At 45.2% G+C, this 19,691-nt stretch overlaps 1 protein-coding gene and 1 pseudogene across 2 annotated transcripts in view; one reads left to right on the forward strand and one right to left on the reverse strand.

Moving 5' to 3' along the window:
* The window catches only part of Sema3e (semaphorin 3E), a 261,237-nt gene that overhangs the window by 162,603 nt on the left and 78,943 nt on the right, over positions 1-19,691 (reverse strand). The window contains exons 14-15 of the mRNA XM_012516491.1: positions 18,844-18,983; positions 21-237 (exon numbers count right to left, since the gene is read on the reverse strand). Coding sequence (XP_012371945.1) covers positions 21-237; positions 18,844-18,983 — 357 coding nt within the window. The remainder of the gene's footprint in view (positions 1-20; positions 238-18,843; positions 18,984-19,691) is intronic.
* Positions 12,994-14,032, forward strand: LOC101572187 (annotated as a pseudogene). Its single transcript, XR_001117249.2, has one exon. The product of XR_001117249.2 is annotated as an aminoacyl tRNA synthase complex-interacting multifunctional protein 1 pseudogene (transcript).

Below are 19,691 nucleotides of genomic sequence, written 5' to 3' on the forward strand. Positions count from 1 at the left end.
GGGCCGGGCGGGAGCCGCGCCGCCCGAGGCGGGGCAGGGCGCCTTGTGCGCGCCGGGGTCCCCGCGGAAGGCGTCCCGCACGCGGCGCTCCTCCACCACGTCCAGCACCAGCCGCCGCACCGCGTGCACGAAGCCGTGCTCCTCCGCCTGGCACACGTAGGTGCCCGCGTCCGACCTGCGCACCCGGAGGATCAGCAGCCCCAGGTCGACCTGCAGCACGCGCTCGTCCGTCTGCACCTGCAAGGGAGGGAGGCCGGGCTGGGGTGAGGGGTCCCGGGCTGGGGGAAGGGGCCGGGGTGGAACGCGGGGCCGGGTGGGGAGGCCTGGAGCCCTGCCGCGCTCCCCCCCCCGCCCCGCCAACCCCGACCACATGCACCCCGCACAACTGCGAAGCCGACCCAGCGTGCAAGTGTGCACCTGCGCGTCCGTGCGTGCGTGCGTGCGTGCGTGCTCCTGCGCGGGTGTGGCCCGAGCCTGGCCCACTGGAGACCTCCTCCTTCGGGCAATGCCCTGGAGGTCATTTTATGTCAGTCATACACAGAGAAAAGGGAGAGAACTATAGCACTCATGAATCCAGTGGACCTTTAAAAAATAACGCGTCAGTGAGGAGAAGGTGAAACGAGCGTGTGCTGCGTTTCTCTCTGTTACATCTGCTCGTCGGTGGGCGGAGCGGGGTCTCCCACGCTTGTCCCTGGCCCCTCCTACGTCCCAGGTCGTAATGACCAGGACTTCCGTGAGCATTTCTGCTTAATGTGCCCGGGTTACTGTGCGCCCTCGCGAACACGCCGTTCGTTTATTAATGCAGGAGCACTGAGGACATTTCTAGAATGCTGTGCGTTGACAAAGATAAACGTAAACAAGTGAAGTCCAGAGTCTGCAGTAAAGGGCCCCGGAGCTCAGTAAGCATGAAATTTAAGGTACACTAAAGGCAGCTTGGGGTTTATCCAGGCCCTGCTCAAAATAAAAAATAAAAAAAGTTGGGGATGTAACTCAGTGGAAAGGCCCTGGGTCCATCCCCACCACTGAAGAAAACAGATACCCTCAGTGCTCTAACATCTTTTGTTATAATTATGTCAAAATTTACTGTATGATAAATATTTAAAACTTAGGGATAAGAAAAGCACAGACATAAGTAGCTCCTATTTAGCCACCAACAGCTGTATTCCTGTGTCAGAACTTAATATAAAGCAGCACAACTTTCACATACTGACGCCATCTGCTAACTCTGCGATCGAGGGTATTGATATAGTCCACGCCTTAGCTTTCTTTATAAATAAAGCCAGTCAATCCCTGGTTCCGCAAAAAATAAAAATTAAATAAATAAATAAATAAATAAATAATAAAGCCAGTCAGATAACTTGAAAGGCTGCTGTTGAAGCTGAGCAAAATACCGCAGCCATGGTACTTCTACTTTCCTATATACGGTCTCCTGCGGAAGACAAACAGCAGGCACCATCACACACTGGGACCTGACACCAGTGACAGACGGAGTGCTCGTTCCCTGGGAGGTCACCGAAGTGCAATGACACCTGCCAAGGGAGCCATGGAGGCGAGGCCCACGCTCTCTTGCTTACTTAGCTCAAGCTCAAGCTGGTCCTCGGGAAGGAGGCCCTTCAGGACAGCTGTGTCTGCCCTTCCCACTGTGACCACAAGAGGGAGGGGATGGTGCAGTATGGCTACTCAGGGCAGAACGTGGCAGCGCGGCACTGGTGATGCAGTGAGTGGTGACTCCGAAGTCAGTGCTTAATTTTAAGTCTTGAGGCTGCCACAGGCATTTCCAGCATGCAAGTTTGCGCCTGCACGTGTGCGTATGCGTGCATGTGTGAAAGATGAAGGATGAAGGGTGTTACTCAGCAGCTGCGGAAGGACATGAGGAGGAGCCAGAAATGGCGGCTCAGGACCTCAACAGGGGCTCCTCGGGCCTTGGTGGGTTTCACCACAGGCAGCGTGCCAGTTAGTGGCCACTAACCCAGGCTTCTCTGGTGAGGAGTTGGGGGAGACCCCAGAGCAGCCCTGCTTGTGGCCCAGATGCCATCTGTCCTGGGGGCAGGGTTTGCACCGTCCAGCCAATCACCTCCAAGGGACCCGGTGTTGCACCTCCAGGGCAGCCCTGCAGCCTTGCCTCTGCTCCTTCTCCATCTAGTCACTCACTCTGGTGCCCGTGGGCACACACGCCACACCCACCCTCCAAGGCAGATCTGCAGCTCAGCCTCCCCTCTTAAATTGAGGCAGCCTTTGAAACACACACATCTCACTCCATAGCATGTGTGTGTGCGCGTCTGTACATGTGCGCATGCGCGCTGATGGCCCCTGTCCTGCTCGTCTTCATTCAGTTTCTTCTGCACGTTTCCATTTGCCACAGAGCCCCCCCTTTTCTTTCCATCTGGTAACATTTGTTTACTTGTTTCAAGCAACATCTCTAAGATGTGTCTTATATGTAAGCAATCTTTTCTATTAATTTATATTAATAAAATGAATTTACACACCAAGACATATTTTCATTAAGAAAACCCCTCTTACTCCAGTGGCTTGCCACACCCCTTTCCTAACTCCAGCGCTGTCCATTGCATCTCAGCCACCCAACTTGCATTGGGCCTGCACATCCCAGATGCCACAAACTTTTGCCAACATTTCCTCAGAGGGGACCCAGAAGCGGCCCCCGCCTCCTTATTCACCAGTCTCAGACTCTCATCCCCAGGGCAGGCTCTGGCTCCGGGGTGAGCTCCCCAGCCCTTCATCCTCCCTTGGGCGCAGGTCCCCTCATTGTGCTTCAGGCCTCTTCTCTTGCCTCCAGCTCCAGGAACTTCCCTAAGGAGGGCTGCTTCTCAGAGCCAAGTGTCATCTGGTCACAGACTCTCTCAAATTCCAGGGGGAGGAAAAGTCCCTCAACCACCACGGGTGTCAGCCATTACCACCGTACCTGCAGCATCTCCTGGGGGTGCCTGTCAATAGCCCACCATTACCTTTCTATGGCATCTTTCCCTTTCACATCAGCAAACATTGGCTCAGCTTCTCTCTTTAAAGGTCATTTTGTGTGTCTGCCCTTGAACAGGGAACTTACTGATGTCTCATCGCTTACCCAAGCAGAAGAAAGTTGCTGAGCTTAACAAATCCCACAGCTCTAACTCTAGACCACAAAGAGCTTAATGTAAGTTCTCCAGCCAGGACTGTGGAACGAGTGTGTTTCTGGAGATGAATAAATTTTCTGTAAGAAGCTCTCAAATTAGAGTGCTCACTGCCACAGTATTCAATACAAATTAATAAACTGTATTTGGGATGATATGGAAGATCAACCTCAAGCTTAATATTTGCGTTCATCATAGTTTCTGAACCATTTTCAGAAGCTTAATGTATCCCAGATGCTAAGAAGAACAAGGACGGGTCCAATGTGTTACTGTTCCATTCCAGCCAAGTGGAAACCACACAAGCCTATCTGGCAATAAACACAAAAAGTGCAACATCACTTGATGAAAGAAGCAGTGAGCTGTCACTCAGGACACAGTGCTGTGGAGGGACATTTTACACACACAGAAGTTTGTACTCCATATTATATTCATGAACTACCGCAGTGAAAAAATTGTCAATGGCAAATGATCATTTTAACGATATATAGTTGTTTTATGCTGTATTTTTAAGCTTGCTTTACATGAACTTACTGCCTAAGCATGAGAATGTGTGTGCTGCGTCATGGAGCTTTTCATGTGTGCCGCATCAGTGTGCCCGGAAGACCCCCGAAGTTAAGTGTAGGTACTAGGTGCCCAGCATATCCCTAGACTCAAAGCTGCCCTTTCGAGACTCCTGCAGCCCTCCCGTGAAGCTACGATACCCCTCCTCCGGATCCCGTTCTGGCCCTTTCTTTTCCTTAGAGAATGTTTTTCTATTCTCTATACAAACACTGTTTTGTTTTTTGTTTTGTTTTGTTTTGTTTTGTTTTTAGGAAAAAGAAATCCTTCTAGGCTTAAACTCTCACTTTCTTCATAACCACCTCCCTTGCAGCTCATAAAGATCTTGTGCTTCCTTTTGTAACTTAGTAACTTGTTTATAGCCCCAAAACAATTATTTATATTTAAATTATTTTTCCTTGAAATTTTCAGCCCTTTAACCATGTAATAAGCTCCTGACAGGCAAAATCCATACCCCTTGATTCCTCTGTTATTCTGCAATGAGTAAAATTACACAGAGCACAGAGAAGAATAAATAGGCACATCCACATGCTCAGGGCCGCAGGCGTGCAGTGCAGGGGGTGTAACTGTCAATGTGCATCTGAACACTACACGCATTGTTCAGGTGGCCTAATCATGATTTAACGCAGAAGGAAGCCAGCCCGACTCCAGGAGCAGGCCGTACTGGTAGGTAGAGCTGCTCCCCAGAGCAGGGGATAGGGAGTGTAGACACTGCTTCCATTTGAAATCGCAGTGTGCACCCCTCCTCCATGACCATGGCCCTTCACTATCTCTCTGGCTCATGACAGTGAATTAAGCTAGAAAAACAGGGAAGTCCTCTGGCCTGGCTTTGGGCACAGGGCAGCAATGTGTGCAGAAACAAAACAAGGACAAACTGAACGCAAATTGTCACCCACTGGAATTAAGGGTGCGTGGAATTTTTAAAGTCTGGTATAAAAATTGGCCTTTCATCACCCAAACTCAGTTTTGAGAAACACTATGTATATAAGGGTGAATGCACACGGGCCACAACACAGATGCAGAGCCATCCTGGCGACTGTCCCCAGGTACTCTTTGCATGCAGGAGACGCTGCCTGTCTCAGAACTGTGGTCTCCCTTCCTGGTACGGTGAATTGACATTATAAAGCCAGGAATGAGAGTTACTTTAACCATTAATCTGGAAGGTCATCTATGAGGGGGTTTTAAACATCTTGAAAATTAACTGTCTCCAGGGTCTATGAATATCTAAAAATAAAAAATGACTTAGAAATTTGTATTTGAAGTCCTTCCACAATTTAGTCTTTCCACTTTCGCTAACATGGGCACGTCCAACACCAAGTCCTGGTTACAGAGTCGTTTTCAGCCAGCTGTGCTTTCACTCTCTCTGCAGCCCGGATTTCTTTGGTCAAGAAGATGGTACAAAATATATCATGTCTACCAGACTCTGATGGGTAATCACTATGAATGCATAATTTCTTACTAGAAATGGTTTTGATATTCTTAGCTCCAGAAAGATTGATTCAACGTGTTCCATAATGTCAAATAAAAAAAGTAATTGAACGAAGAACTCTGCACATCTGGTAGTTGGTCAGGAAGAGGCAGTGACTTCCATGTGTACCAACACATGGGCCTGCACTTTGCTTGGGAAAGACACAGACGTTAGCCTTCGAATGTTTAAGTCAGAACATAATTAATGTTGAAGTCAGCCTAGTGAAGAAATAACAACCAACAATTATATATTTATGTTTTGTTGGTTCATGTGCCTGTCTTCAATCCATAGAAGGACTGACCTGCAGAAAATACATCCAACACAACAGCATAAGATAAATATTTTCTGTGCTAAAATCCTTTTCTAATGTGAACCTGATGTATAATAGGCACAGTTATCCAGTAGAGATGGGATAGAGGAGCTATTCAATACTTTATTTTAGGAGAGTTATCACTGTATGCAAAAACATTTGGAAAACAAAACTTATTTTTGATACAAGAAGATTCTGAAAAATCATGATAAAAACTTGAGGCAAAAATGTAATATTCAAAATATCAAACATATCCAAGAGAAATCTGGGACATTTATATCAAAACAAATTAATGTCTAAAAGATGTAAATAATTTCCAGTAAAAATGAAGGAAAATAAATGAGAAAAAAGCGGGCAAGTGCATAAATGGGCAATTCAAAGGTTTAGTCAGTTTAGTATACTCCCGAATGCTCAGTAGGTACTCAAGTTCACATGGAAATTTTAGAGATAATAATTGTTAAAAGTCATTCTATAGGAAGAAAGACATTAGAGAGGAGGTAACCCCAGGCCTCGGGGAGGGTGTGAGGAGACGGGGCCTGCCTGACGGGCGCTGAGGGCACTGTGCTTAGGTTAGGAAGGCAGCAACAATGGCTGACAGATGTCGGACAATGACAGACGTTGCGCAGGAACTCCCATGTTATGAGGAGAGACCATAGCAGTGTGACAGAAGGACCGAAGGACACTGGGTGCTTGCTCCTCAGTCCTGGGGAATGCTGAGTTAAGGGACAGCCAGGGACGCAGGCTGTGGAATGGCGTTGGAAGGTAAGAGGCAATGAGACCCACACAGGAGGAAGGAGAGGTCGAGCCCTGCGTTTAGCAGTGGGAAGGTGGATGTCCAGATGTTGGCTTGGAAATCTCAACTACAATGGACATACTTCCGCACATGTAGAGAGGTAGAGAAAAGTGTTGCAGGAAAAACGAGGTGAAACGAGACGAGTGTGGCCCTCATGACAATGTGCCACAAGCAAAGTCAGATGGTACCTAAATGATGCATTTGAAACAAAAAGCAAGAGCAAAACTGAACAAGTTAGGAAGAACCTATTTTTTTTGTAATGATTAGTTTGGTCTGCCAACAAATTAAGGGTGTGTCCTAAACCTGTTTAAGTTGGAATGCACTATAATTACAGGATCAGAGGATTTTAGAAACACTGATCAAAAATAAACAAGCCTAAGTCAAATGTTTATTTAAAATTTCCATAGGCAAAGATGTCAGAATGAAGTGAAAGTCAGGTGAGAAAGAATTAAATGTAATGTTCAAACAAAAAATTCCACTCTATAATGCCCTGCACAACGACCACAGTTGAAGTACACATTCAACACTAAATGTCTGATGATTAGAGGAAGGGAAAATGGTGAAAAATTCCAAGCCTGGTAAGTGCAAGGGCCTGAGTTCAATCCCAGTTCTACAAAGAAAAAAAAAAAAAAAAAGTGAAGAGTGCTTACTTTTGATTCCTTACTGTATCTCTGCACAGACCTTGTGTTAATTTTTTTTGTCAAAGTTCAATCAAAAGCCCAAAATTAGAGAGGTCTAAGTGGGATTGGAAGTAGATCTGTATCTGACTTCAAAGATTAAGGAAGACATATTTTAAGTTTCAAAAACATAGCATTCTTTTGGAAAACTAACAAAAGAAAGATATTTAAAACCTAGATCTATTTCTATTCTTTTTTGTGATACAGAAGATGTTTTTGCCATCATAAAGGGGGAAAAATGAAATGAATTACTGCAGAATTTTTTAAAAAAATATTTAGCATATATAGAATTGTAAAAATATTCTTTTCAAGGCTGCAAATTTAAACTTTGAATAGTTTTCTACTGTAAAGAACTGTTAGCTTAGAAAAGATGAGCATTTCTAATAGACTGAAAAAATAAACATTAAAATGACTAAACAGATGTTTCAAATGAGGCAAGAGTTCATGCACTTTTTGTTATGAAAACAAAAACGAAGAAGTAATATTCACAGTGAACTAAACCCTGTGTTTTCAGTGCATGTGCAGAAAGACACCAACATAACCATTCAGCTGTCGCCAGCCCCTTCCTCCCACTGAGCACCGGGAAAGTCAGACGAGATACTGCCTAACAGTCTGGATGATCCACAGCATAAAGTGAGATATGTGCACCTTAGTTTTCTTTGCTTCATGTGTCCAGAAGCTGTGGGACTCAATAAAAAGAATACAACTGGATTTAAATTTAGTCCATACAAATTTATCATGGCCAATCAATAACAAATCATGCCTATTAAAGTTCTCAACAGTGCCGAGTGGATTTTGGTGACTTTATACCATACAGCAGATGGTCTGAAAGCAGAGATGACAAGTGGAAACTTTTGTCATAGGGCAAAAAAAATAAGAATGAATTTCAGTGGAAGCCTTGCTGTTTGGATGCCAGTTTTCCCTTTCTTTTGATCTCCCATAATAAACGTGAGCATTGTGTCAATGTCTACACAACACACGTAGGAGGGTATTTCAGCATGAGGTACCTTATTTTTGAGATATACAAACATATTTTCCTTAAATGGAGAATCAACAATGGAAAGATTAGTAAGTAACAAAGGGAAAGTAATTCTTCCTGAGGATCATCTGCTTGCTTATGGGCCATATGGCACTCTGGCATAGGCATAAGATTATTTCACGTATCTAAGGGTTGTTCTCAAATCCCCCCCCCCCAGTAAGACTGAAGTTTATTCAACTCTCCCCAGAGCCAGACTTTGTCACGGTGCCATGAGAGTGCGCTACGATTTTCTCAATGAATGGCAAAGAGCAAAGTTCAAAATAATGTGCTTCAACAAATTATTCACAGCTTGACTCTACCAAAATACCACAATGACATTTTTGCACTCAGCACAAAACAATGGGCTCATTTAGTTAATAGACGGTCTTTGGCCAAAATACAGTGGTAGTTATACTCATTTAATAAGGCTTCAGTGCATCTGAGTTTTCACTGAGCCTTTAAGTCAGGGGTCAAAGGATATTTGGAACCCTTCGTGTGAAGTTCTGTATCGTCAGCATCTGGGCAGGGGAGTCACTTGGTTTCTTTGTAACTACTCCACTTTATCATTCCCTCAGGAAAACAGCAGCAGACCGGGGGTGAAGAAATAGCCCAGTGGTTTTCAAATAAAATCTCACTTGCCAAGGAGTCACAGGCCCAGATCTGGCCCTGGGGATATCTGCTTTAAATCACTGTCAGAGTCACGGGCACCTTTGTGAAGGTTAACAGGATACATTCTAAACTCAGAATACTCAAACTATTCTGGCAAGGTGGGGAATGGTTTACTAATCTTTTGAGTAGCTTGAAGTAATCTGGCTTTCTTTATCATGATAACAGAAAGTTAGATACAATCAATTAACAAACATTTAAATCTTAGTAAATAATGAATGTTAAATATTCTCTTCATTTACTGTTTTAGTACTGTACATTTTAGAGATAAAGAAATATTTCAATTCTACAACTAAATACTTCAAGAATGAATGGATTCCTTTCCTTAGGAATGTTGGGATTAAATTTTTGCAATTATTTTAGAGGTTTATGAATTTGAGTACATGGAATTTTAGGAATTGGGAGGGTACAGTGGTGATCTGGTTGTGTTTAAAGAAGTTTTTCTGCATTATAGAATAATGGTTTAATACTTTTCATGTAAGGAAAACAAACTGTCATTTCAAATTGAAACTTTATATAAAAGTATACATGGTCACCAAATTTAATTAATGACAGGATATTTGGAACAGCTGATCTTGATTCTGTGGGTATCTTGTGTAAGTACCTTACCTACTTACACAAACTTTCAACTCCTCCCAGTTCCTTCAGTGAATGCACCACCTCTTCTAGCACACACCCGTAGGTCTTGACCGTGGGCACCTTTTCCCTCCCAGCCCTTCACCTTGCTTCTTCAGCTGCCTGTACGGATGCTCCTCCATGGCCACGTCCTTCAACCCGTAAGTCCAGCCATGTCACCCTCATTCTAAAACCCACAGTAAAGCTGGTAACTCATCTTCCTGCATCTCCTCTCTGTTGTTCCTGCATGCCACGCTGCTGTGCTGCAGCACAGCTGCACTGGTCCCCTAGCCCTGGCCGGGCAGCTGCCAAGGTCCCCATGAGGCTGAACCGCTCCTGCTCAAGACTGGATGCTCGCTTTCCGTCTGTCTCTGTGGGGTTCTGTTCCTTACTTTTGCCCATCCCACTTCTTGATCTAAGGCTCTCTCATGTCACAGTGCCCTGACTTCACTCTTTCTGACCATTTAGCTTGTCTTCTCTGAAGGCACTGTGTCCTCCTTAAGCTCTAAGTGAGGCAACATTACACTGTGGTCACCTGCCCAAAACTTACAGAAGACACCTGCATGGAACTGGAGCTAGTGTGACCTTCAGATAACTTGATCTCCCTGCACCTCTATTTTTTAATCTAAAGGGGACAATAAAATGTCTATATATGGCATTATTGTAAAGATTGAAAGTAGTAGTACATGTAAAATGTTTGGTGTTGAAGGGCACATGCCAAGTGTTAGATTTAATTATTGTTTGCTATATCTTTCTTTTATCATTTCACTAAGTTTAACCAGTACCTCTTTGCTGAGATCTCTTCAGCCCTGCTTACTACTTGGTCTTTCTGCTACTTAATTCTGTATGGGAGATTCCAAGTCAACCTGGCCAAAACCCAACATGCTATGTTTTTCTCTAACCCATTTCTCTCTTTAGGGAAGTATTTCAGCTGTTATTCTGCCATCAGCTACATGGATATCAAAACGAGGAACATGTGAATCACTTCTATTGCTTCTTTTATGCCTCATAGCAATTCATTAATTCTCAAAAAATTAAAATCTGAGTTCTGTCTTCCTGCTAACAGTCTAGCTGATGTGGTGCTCTGACCAGGGAAAGCCTTCCTGAACAGTATTCTTGAAGGCCTGCCTATGTCCCCAGCCTGCATACCAGTTTCTAGAGAAGCTGGTCTCGCAGCTCATCTCAGATGCTCACCCTGACTTAGAGATGAAGCACATTCCTTCACCTGTCTATGTATTTCTGTGTCTTCACTTCCATTCTGGGTTAGCACTTCACACGCTCATCTCCATGATACATGTTTCTCAGTTCTCTCTGTTAGATCCTTTCCACTTACCCTGAAGGCAGCGTTTAACTGTCACCTTTGCCACTGCCCTTTTGGACTGTCTGCCATGCCACCTCCACATATACCCTATTGGTTGAGGTGGTTTTCTTTTCCCTCTGTTGCAACAGAATTGTAATCAGTGAAAGGCATGATGACTACCTCTTAACCCTTCCACATTCACTGAGACAGAAGGCTTGACAGAAGCTAAGATTAAGCCTACTGATTACAGGAGGCTTTGGGTGGATATTTACTAGATGCAAATACCAATTACAAACATGCGGACAGTGTAGGATAGAAAGTTGAAAAAGCATCCCAAGAGATATTTTAAAGTCTTCCAAATTTTCATTAATCCTGGTGAGCATATGCCCAACACGGTGCTCCTTGGTGCACGCAGTAACCATGTGCGTGCTGTGCAGTCTCGAAGTTGCACAGCACATTAGGCGCCAGTGTTGTCGTGGAACAGAAAGCTTTATCCTGTATTACTAGGCCCATGCTCACCCTCGTGTATCATGCAGTTTAATGTAGTAACCAATGAGATTAGTGAAACACTGAGCGGCATCACGGCTCTGCTGACTATGACCACACTGCTTCCTCTTCAGCTCAGAACGAATGTCTGCACCCTCCCAATGGCCCGCACAGGCTGCAGGAGCTGGTCCTTACTTCACCTTCCGGCCTCTCCATTTCCCTCTCATGCATTTGTCTCTGGCCACAGTGTCCTCCTCTCTGCTCTTGAAATGCACAAGTATGCTCCTGTCGCAAGAATCTTTACTACCTGCACTTGCCAGTGTCTACAGAAGCCTTACACATGGTCACATGGCTTATCCTCTCATCCTTCACAGGTCTTCTTCTTGCTCACCTCCCCAATGAGACCTTCTGTGCCACTTCTTTACAACTGCAGCCTCTTCCTGCAAGTAATCTCTCTTGTAATTTTCCCTTTGCTATTACCTGACACATGAACTATTGATTATTATCCTCTTTCTGTGTTCTTCAAAATATAACTCCTATGCAAGCAGAATTATCAGCTACAAGATAAATCTGTTTTAGGGATCAATTAAACATTCTTGGAGTTAAACATTTGGAAAAGTTGGAGAAGCACTCCAACTTTTAAATCTACATAGACTCACATACTACAGCCCTAGTATTGTGATGTGGAAGCCTCCTGCCACAGCCAAAATAGGAAGGCTCTCTGAGGAAGGAGACCCACTGATGTCCCAGACCTTGGCTCCAGATTCACTGTGGGAGCCGTGCACAGGGTGGGAAGACACCTCAACACCTAAGCGTGAGGACCTGTGCCTTTTCCAGCAAATCTGCAACACTATGGCCCATTAAACAATGATGAAAATAATAGATATAAGGACCAAGGTAGCATCCGGAGATATTTACAGAAGTCAGATTCCAGAACTTCTGTGGGGAATGCTTTTCTATTCATTTCCTGACCCAAAGCTTCTGAAACTGCACTTGGAATTCCGATCTGGGAAGGTTTTGTGGTTTCGTAGGAAGGACACAGAAACCTGGATCTGAGTTTATTTTATTAGCTATTCTGTGCCTCACTTACTTCATATTTACGAAACAAAATATTTTAGAATAAATGGTATAGTCTATAAAATGCACATAGCATTTGCTAAGACCATGGATGAATGTAAATTGGCAGCTTCCGAGCCAGGGATACTTGAGGGCGAGCCCTGGGTCTGTCACTGACTTGAAAAGGAGCCACAGCTCTCTGAATTTTAGTGTCCACGGTGTGAAGATGGGGACAATCGTGCCTAAAATTCAGTTTTGAGATGTAGGAATAACAAGCAAGCCACCTCCCGTAGTGGCTACACAATGGCAACCACTGCAAAGCAGCCCCGAGCCGGACTTAGGTCAACCAGTTAGCTTCCACGTCTACTGAGCGTCTGTCCGAGGCCTCGTCTGGAGTTGGTGGCAGGCTCAGAGTAGGTAGGTGATCATCTGAGAGCCACTGGTCCCTACTGAGGTCGTCAATGGCAGGTGAAGCTGTGAAGCCTCAAAGAATAAGACAAGGTCGCAGGCAAGGACCCCTGGCTCCAACCTCAGCCAGATGAGACTGTGGCCTCAGGCATCTCACTCCGAGGTGGGGAAGCGTAAGACCTCACCTGGAGATCCTGGGCCTTTGCCCGTCTTGAGCACTCCCCTCCTGCTTCCGAAAAGTGAATAAATACAGGTTGCCTGGGGAAGGATAAATTCAAAATTTCAAATTATAAGGGCCTGGTCTTAGCCCAGAAAGAATCTTGAATCCCACGAGTGGGCTTTGAGCCTCCTGGAGCCTTGGAGGTGTTCTGTTTGCCTCTTTTGTTTAGCCTTTGCCATACACTCGTTCGGGAGGTTGTGGACCTGATCAGTCCACAGTAACTAGGGGCAGTGAGAAACCTGATCCGTGTAGCTAATAGGCACATACGAAAGCATAAGTTCGGGAATTGCAGTCGGCTGCTTCATGAGTTTCTGTCGTTTTTTGGCAAAAATGACAACCAATGAGGCTGTTCTGAAGAGACTGGAGCAGAAGGGGGCAGAGGCGGATCAAATTATTGAATATCTTAAACAGCAAGTTGCTCTTCTCAAGGAGAAAGCAATTTTGCAGGCAACACTGAGAGAAGAGAAAAAACTTCGAGTTGAAAATGCTAAACTGAAGAAAGAAATAGAAGAACTGAAACAGGAGCTGATTCAGGCTGAAATTCAGAATGGAGTGAAGCAAATACCATGCCCATCTTATACTACACTGCAAGCCAATTCTGTGACTGCTGAAAATGCAGCACAGTCAACACCAGTAACTGTATCGTCTGGTGCCAAAGAACACGTAAAAAAGCGGGGAGAAGAAAAGGCGAAAGAAAGAACTGAAAAGAAAGGAGAAAAGAAGGAGAAAAAGCCATCTGCAGCAGGAAGTGCTGACTCTAAGCCAGTGGATGCTTCCCGTCTGGATCTTCGAATTGGCCGAATCATTAATGCCAAAAAACACCCTGATGCAGATTCTTTGTATGTAGAAGAAATAGATGTTGGAGAAGCAGCCCCAAGAACAGTTGTCAGCGGCCTAGTGAATCATGTTCCCCTTGAACAGATGCAAAATCGGATGGTGATTCTGCTTTGCAATCTGAAGCCTGCAAAGATGAGGGGGGTCCTGTCTCAGGCGATGGTGATGTGCGCCAGTTCACCAGAGAAGGTTGAAATCCTGGCTCCTCCTGATGGGTCCATTCCTGGAGACAGAGTCACTTTTGATGCTTTCCCTGGGGAACCTGACAAGGAGCTAAATCCTAAAAAGAAGATTTGGGAGCAGATCCAGCCTGACCTGTACACCAGAGAGGACTGTGTGGCCACATACAAGGGTGTTCCCTTTGAGGTGAAAGGGAAGGGAGTGTGCAGGGCTCAGACCATGGCCAAGAGTGGGATCAAATAAGATCAGAGGCGGTGTTGCCGGAGCTCACTGGCAGAAACACTAATAACAATAAAAAGAATATGTTCGTTACTTCTAAAAAAAAAAAGGAAAGAAAGAAAGCATAAGTTCACCTGTCAAAGCCATTGTATTAGGGCTGGGGAGATGGCTCAGTAAAATAAGCGCTTGCCTGGCAAGCGCAAGGTCCTGAGTTCAATCCCCACTACCAGAAAAAAAAAGTCATTGTATTAAGTCTCTTTTCTTTAACAATATCAAAATAACTGGTGCTATTTATAAAATCTTATCATTTATGTTCATTTAATTTATATGTAATGTATTTATAGAAACTAATTTAGTAGAATTATTAATCTAGTAGTCAAATCAAGAGAAAAATCTTCCCTTATGAAATACATAAAACAGCCTTCCCATAAATATTTACAGAATTAATAAAATGTATAAAGATCATTTCATCTGTTTGTATTTTGGGAAGGAGGAAATCATGAATTATAAATTTAAGAAAATTGCTGCAGTTCAGGGTCACAAACCAGATAACTGAGACTGTACATGTTTCTGAATCCTTCATCTATACAATTTCTGAAGGCTAGTTTGAGCAAGTTTTATTCACCTGCACAGGTCGTGTCTGGGCCCCTCCAGAGCTCCGGGTCCAGCAGACACCGAGCGGAAGCTTGGCACAAGAAGTCCCCAAAGCGAAGAAGCAAAGAGATCCGCTCAGTGAGCGGAAAGAGCAGCTGCCTCTGTGGCCCTGCAGGTGAGCGGGCCGTTAGGGTGTGCAGCGCCGCCAGGGTGAGCCTGGAGGGCATCGTCAGGGCTTCCCTGTACGCCCGCCCAAGGGGGCGAGAGCCGGGCAGGCAAGTGGACCCGTCCTGTGCTGTGTTCTCGATTTGATGGCGTTATTTGTCTATGCGTGTCTCACAGAAAACAAGACAAGGCAACAATCGTAACTGCAAAATCATCCTTGAAGAAATCTCAAGGCTCTCTGGCAGTCACTATGCTTTGCGTACATAACATATGCACTCAGCACTTGGTGAAGGCAGGAATTTTGTGTTGCACTTTGCATTTGGTTATGAATGATTCATTTCGTATACTGATGTATCTATAGAAATCACTAAATATCTGATTTTTGGCATGACTAATATGCAGAGGATAAATTCAAATTTTCAAATATCAGCAACATCGGTGAGAGAAATTTGATGTCGTTGAGAATAGGGACTAAAACTGACAGGAAAGGACAGAGTGTATCAGCTGTATGAGAACGATGTATACAGTTGAGCAATGATGGATGCACATGTCAAAATGATTTGGTAAGGATTTCCAACTGAGGCAGGCTACAGTGAGTCCCAAATCAGAAACAGAACGTATTAAGTGAAGAAAAACACTGATGAAAGGATTACTTCTCTGCCTTCTGAAGGGAGGAGTTACAGGATCTTCCCAGGTCCTCTCCACCCAAGTGAGTTATAATGGAATTTACAAAGCTGCTTCACCCCACATTTGTGAAATGGAAAATACTTCAGCTCTAAACGAACAATTTAACTGAGTACGACATGCTATAACATATTTAGGTGTGTTTATTCTTTTGATGTCATAAAATTTTTGAAGAATTTTCCTTTCCTGATTGAACTTCTCCATGATCTCTCATAGGTTACGAGAACGGGCTCCTCCTCCCGATTACCCGGAACGTTACTCATTCAGTCACCTTCCAGGATGTGCTGCGGTACTCTACTCCTGACACAGTTTGGAGTTTTAGTTTCATTAAAGGCTATAAAAAGATAATTTTTTTTTGGAATCAGTAATTTTGGCTTCCAATAACAAATACTTAATCTTGTATGTTGAAACGAAGTAGAGATTTCCACTGAGTCACCGCCTAGTGGATACATAACTTGTAAACCTTCTTTTTGGCAAAATCTATCTCTCCAGTATTTCCCAAGCATTCATTCTCTCTCTCTCTCTCTCTCTCTCTCTCTCTCTCTCTCTCTCTCTCTCTGCAATAAACAAATATTCTTCTATTTGCTACTTGATTTGGTGAAGATCAAGTTCAAAGCCCACACCACTGCCATTGAGCTACCTGCCTTAACTCCTTTACACCCCGGACCTCTTGCTGTTCACAACCGACTCCCTCTGTGCAATTCTTTCACGCACAATCGCCTCCAAGTGATTCCGCACAAAGGCATTCTCTCTCATCATTTAAGGATTTCAGAAGTAGACTCTCTGTCACTAAGGCAGCTTAGGAGATGAAAGAGCTGCTGGGTGGAGTGTCTGCTAGCAGAGTGACGCCCTGCCCCGGGGGCTGGTGGAGCGCAGCGCCAGGTGAGCCTGGGTGGTCGGAGCCGAGCCTGGCCATGGAGTGTGGGCCCCCCTCCCCTGCACTGCTTTTCCGCGCTGCCTCCTGGCCCCGTGTGCTAAGAAGCTGTGCTCTGCCAGGTCCTTATGCTATGGACTGGGCGCCCCCAAAAGTGAGACAAATCAGACTGACTCTCCTTTAAATTGTGGGTGCTGGGTATTGTCCTCGCTGACAGGAAAGCTGACTAATATAGAAAACTGGTACTTGAGAAGTGAGGTCAGTGCTGTGACCGTGTCTGACCACACGATTTAGAAGCCTTTGGAAGAGGTGTGAGGGGGAAGTGTAGAAGGGCTTAGAGACGTTGGCTAGAATCCTTAGAATGCTGGAAACTGATACTGATGGGTGATTCCGGTCAGAGCAAAGAAGGCCGGAAGGCGGTTAGGAATGTAGACAGAAAAGGCCAGGCTCAAGAGGTTTTGGTTGGGAACAAAGACCCCACGGGAAGTTGGATAGAGGCCATCCGCATTGCACTATGACAGAGAATTTGTCTCTACTTTGCCCATATTGTGAGCCTTTCTAGTAGGCTGAGAGGGAGGCTGTGGCATGAACACAGCTGGCTGCTTCTACCCCAACTTGCAGTTAGAATCAGAAGCAAAACATAGAGCAGAAAAAATTAAAAAGCTTAATTTTGACACAGAAGGAAATACGTGTAAACCTGGAGCCAAAGGAGGTACGGCTGTTGTGGTGAGCATCACTGACAAGAAACCAAGCACTTCACACAGAGACAAGAAGAATATGGCTTGAGAGCATACCAGAAATCAGCAAGACTTCACCCATTTCAGGCTTGAGTTTCAGGATTTCATTTGAGAAGCGAGGCCTGGCACTCCTGCTGGAGAAGGGCCTTCTAGGGAAATGCTTACCCAGGATTCAGCTAACCGTGCCCACACTGGGAGGCCACTGCAACCCTGAAGCAAGGAAGGCTGCCTACTGCTCTACTGACAGCAGGCGTTGGCATGACCTGCCTGATGCTGCAATGTAGAATGCAAGGTCTGTAGATTCAGGGAGGCTTCCACCCAGAGTATGGAGGAAGGCCTGGAGGACAGGCAAGAGGGCTCTGAGAGGGTAAGTGTGATGTGAAGCTGTGGGGAGCAAGCCAAAGACGAAGTGGAGCCCCAGGAATGTGAGGTATCTGCTGAGGAAAGCCACAGGCTGTTGGTGAAGCCTGCCCAAGACATAGGCCATGATGCTGCAACCAGCAAGGTCATGAGGTTAAGGTCACCCAAGGACTTGGGTGCTCGTGTTGTCATCACATGACCTGGATGCAGGATGTGGAGCTACAAGTCTTAACGGTTTCCTGCTGTTTCCCCTCTTTCTTGGTCAAATTCTTTTCTATCTACCAACTCCTTCCTTTTGGAATAGGAATGCTTACCCTATGGTGTTTTACCTTGAAATCATGTGACTTACTTTTCATTTTTACAGAAGTTCACAGCTAAGAATTTGCCTTGAATCTCAGAAAAGACTTGGATGTTTGAAAAATTCTGGAATTGCTCAGACACTGGGGAAGGGATTATTACATTTCTAGTTGTACCCTGGATAGACATATTCTGTAAGATGGATTGTGACCTTGCTGCTGTCATTATAGTATGGCTTAAGGGGGTGTGCTTGGGCACAAAGTTGACAAGCAGTGTGGGTTTCGGTAGTCGGGTCACAGTGTCAACCTCAGTGGTCCCGGGATCCAGCCAGGGTGCTGGTAGCACACGCTTCCAGATGGGTCTGGGTGAATCATGGATGCGTGAGCGTGGCGTCTATGTTGGGTCCCTCATCCCCTTGGCACTGCTCCCCGGCTCTGTTTCGTGGCTGCCATAAACTAAGAATCTCTGCACTGCCATGGGCCAGCGGGCTGCAGGCCGAGTCCCTCCCTGTAAGCCCAAGCAAAGCTCTTCTCCTCAAAGTTGTACGTGTTGAGTATCGTGTTCGCTGGTGGCAAAGCGGACAATACGTTTACTACTTTTTTTTTTTTGTCGGTACTCGGGACTGAACCCAAGGCCTTGGCACTTGAGCTATTTTTATTTTTTTATTCTGAGACAAGGTCTCCATAAATTGCTGAAGTTGGGCTTGAATTTGCCTTTGCCTCCAGGGTGCTGAGACCACAGCCATGTGCACTACATGAGTGCATACTAACTTTTGACTTAGGTGCTGCTTTTGCTTTGATTGTATTATTTGCATGTTTTTGTGGGAGTAAGTTTACTGTTTCTCTGGAACACTACTTTCATTGAGACAATTAAAAACTATAATTCTGACTACATGACAATAAGATCATGAAGCTCTAAGCACTTCTTAGGTGAATTCCGAATTTCAAGACTCTACAGCAATGATCTATACATTCACATAAAATGACTGGTATTTACATGCAAATGTGTATATAAACTCTGTAAGTATACGTACTTTAATCTTTGTATGCATATAACTCACACATAATGAACAAAGCTGGCCTTTAACAGTAAGACCACCGTGATACAGCATCCCTGTTCAAAGCACCTCGGCCACCACCCACGCACGGATCACACACCACGGCCAGCCGCTCGCAGGGGCAGGTGCAGCCCTGGGTTACCTCTTCTTTCCTTGCGTCGCGTCCTTTCTGTACAAACCAGACGACCTTGGCCTGTAAGGAGCGCGGAGTGCACTCCAACAGTGTGCTGTTGTTCTCTACGCCGTAAGCCAGGTGCTCCTCAGTTTTGTCCAAAGCGTCACCTACAACAGGAATGTGAACATCAGCCTGGACTCTGATTTTACTAATTTTTTTAACACCTTCTCTATGAGGATCTGTGGTGTGAATAACTAATTAATTCCCACTAATTTATATGCAAAACATTAAAGGGAAATGCAAGCATTAAAAAAGGTAAAGAGGACCATGGACCCAGATGGGAGGAAGCAGCAGGACTTGGGGTAGAAAGGTGGGGTGGTCAGAGCAGAGTAGGGCTCCTCAGTGCCCATGTCAGGGAGGTGGGGGCAAAGAGAGTTGATGAGGCAGGGAGAGGACATGGGCCTCGAGGGTCACGCAGGGTCGAAGGGCAAGATCACAGCACGGACAAGCGGAAGTCAAGAATCTAGGTGATCTGGCACAGCGCAGAACAGGTGCGGGTGGTGTCCAGTGTCAGGCTACCTCATGACAGAATATGCATCAGGGGCTGGGGAGATAGCTCAGCGGTCTAAGTTCCTGCCTGGCAAGTGCAAGGACCAGCGTTCAATCCCTGGTACTGCCCCAGAACCCCAGAATCCCTGTGCTGGCCACCACAAATGGGCATGGTGGTGCATGTCTATAATCCCATTAGACAAGAGATCATGTCTGCATCTTGTACTATGAGTAACTACCATGAAGACAACAATATGGAATGTATTATTGTAACTGTCCTGCTAGCCTCTTTTGAAACTGTCTCATTGCTATTTCTTTCTTAATAA

Source organism: Octodon degus, unplaced genomic scaffold (assembly GCF_000260255.1).
Source record: "Octodon degus isolate 3935 unplaced genomic scaffold, OctDeg1.0 scaffold00108, whole genome shotgun sequence".
NCBI classification, from domain to species: Eukaryota; Metazoa; Chordata; class Mammalia; order Rodentia; family Octodontidae; genus Octodon; species Octodon degus.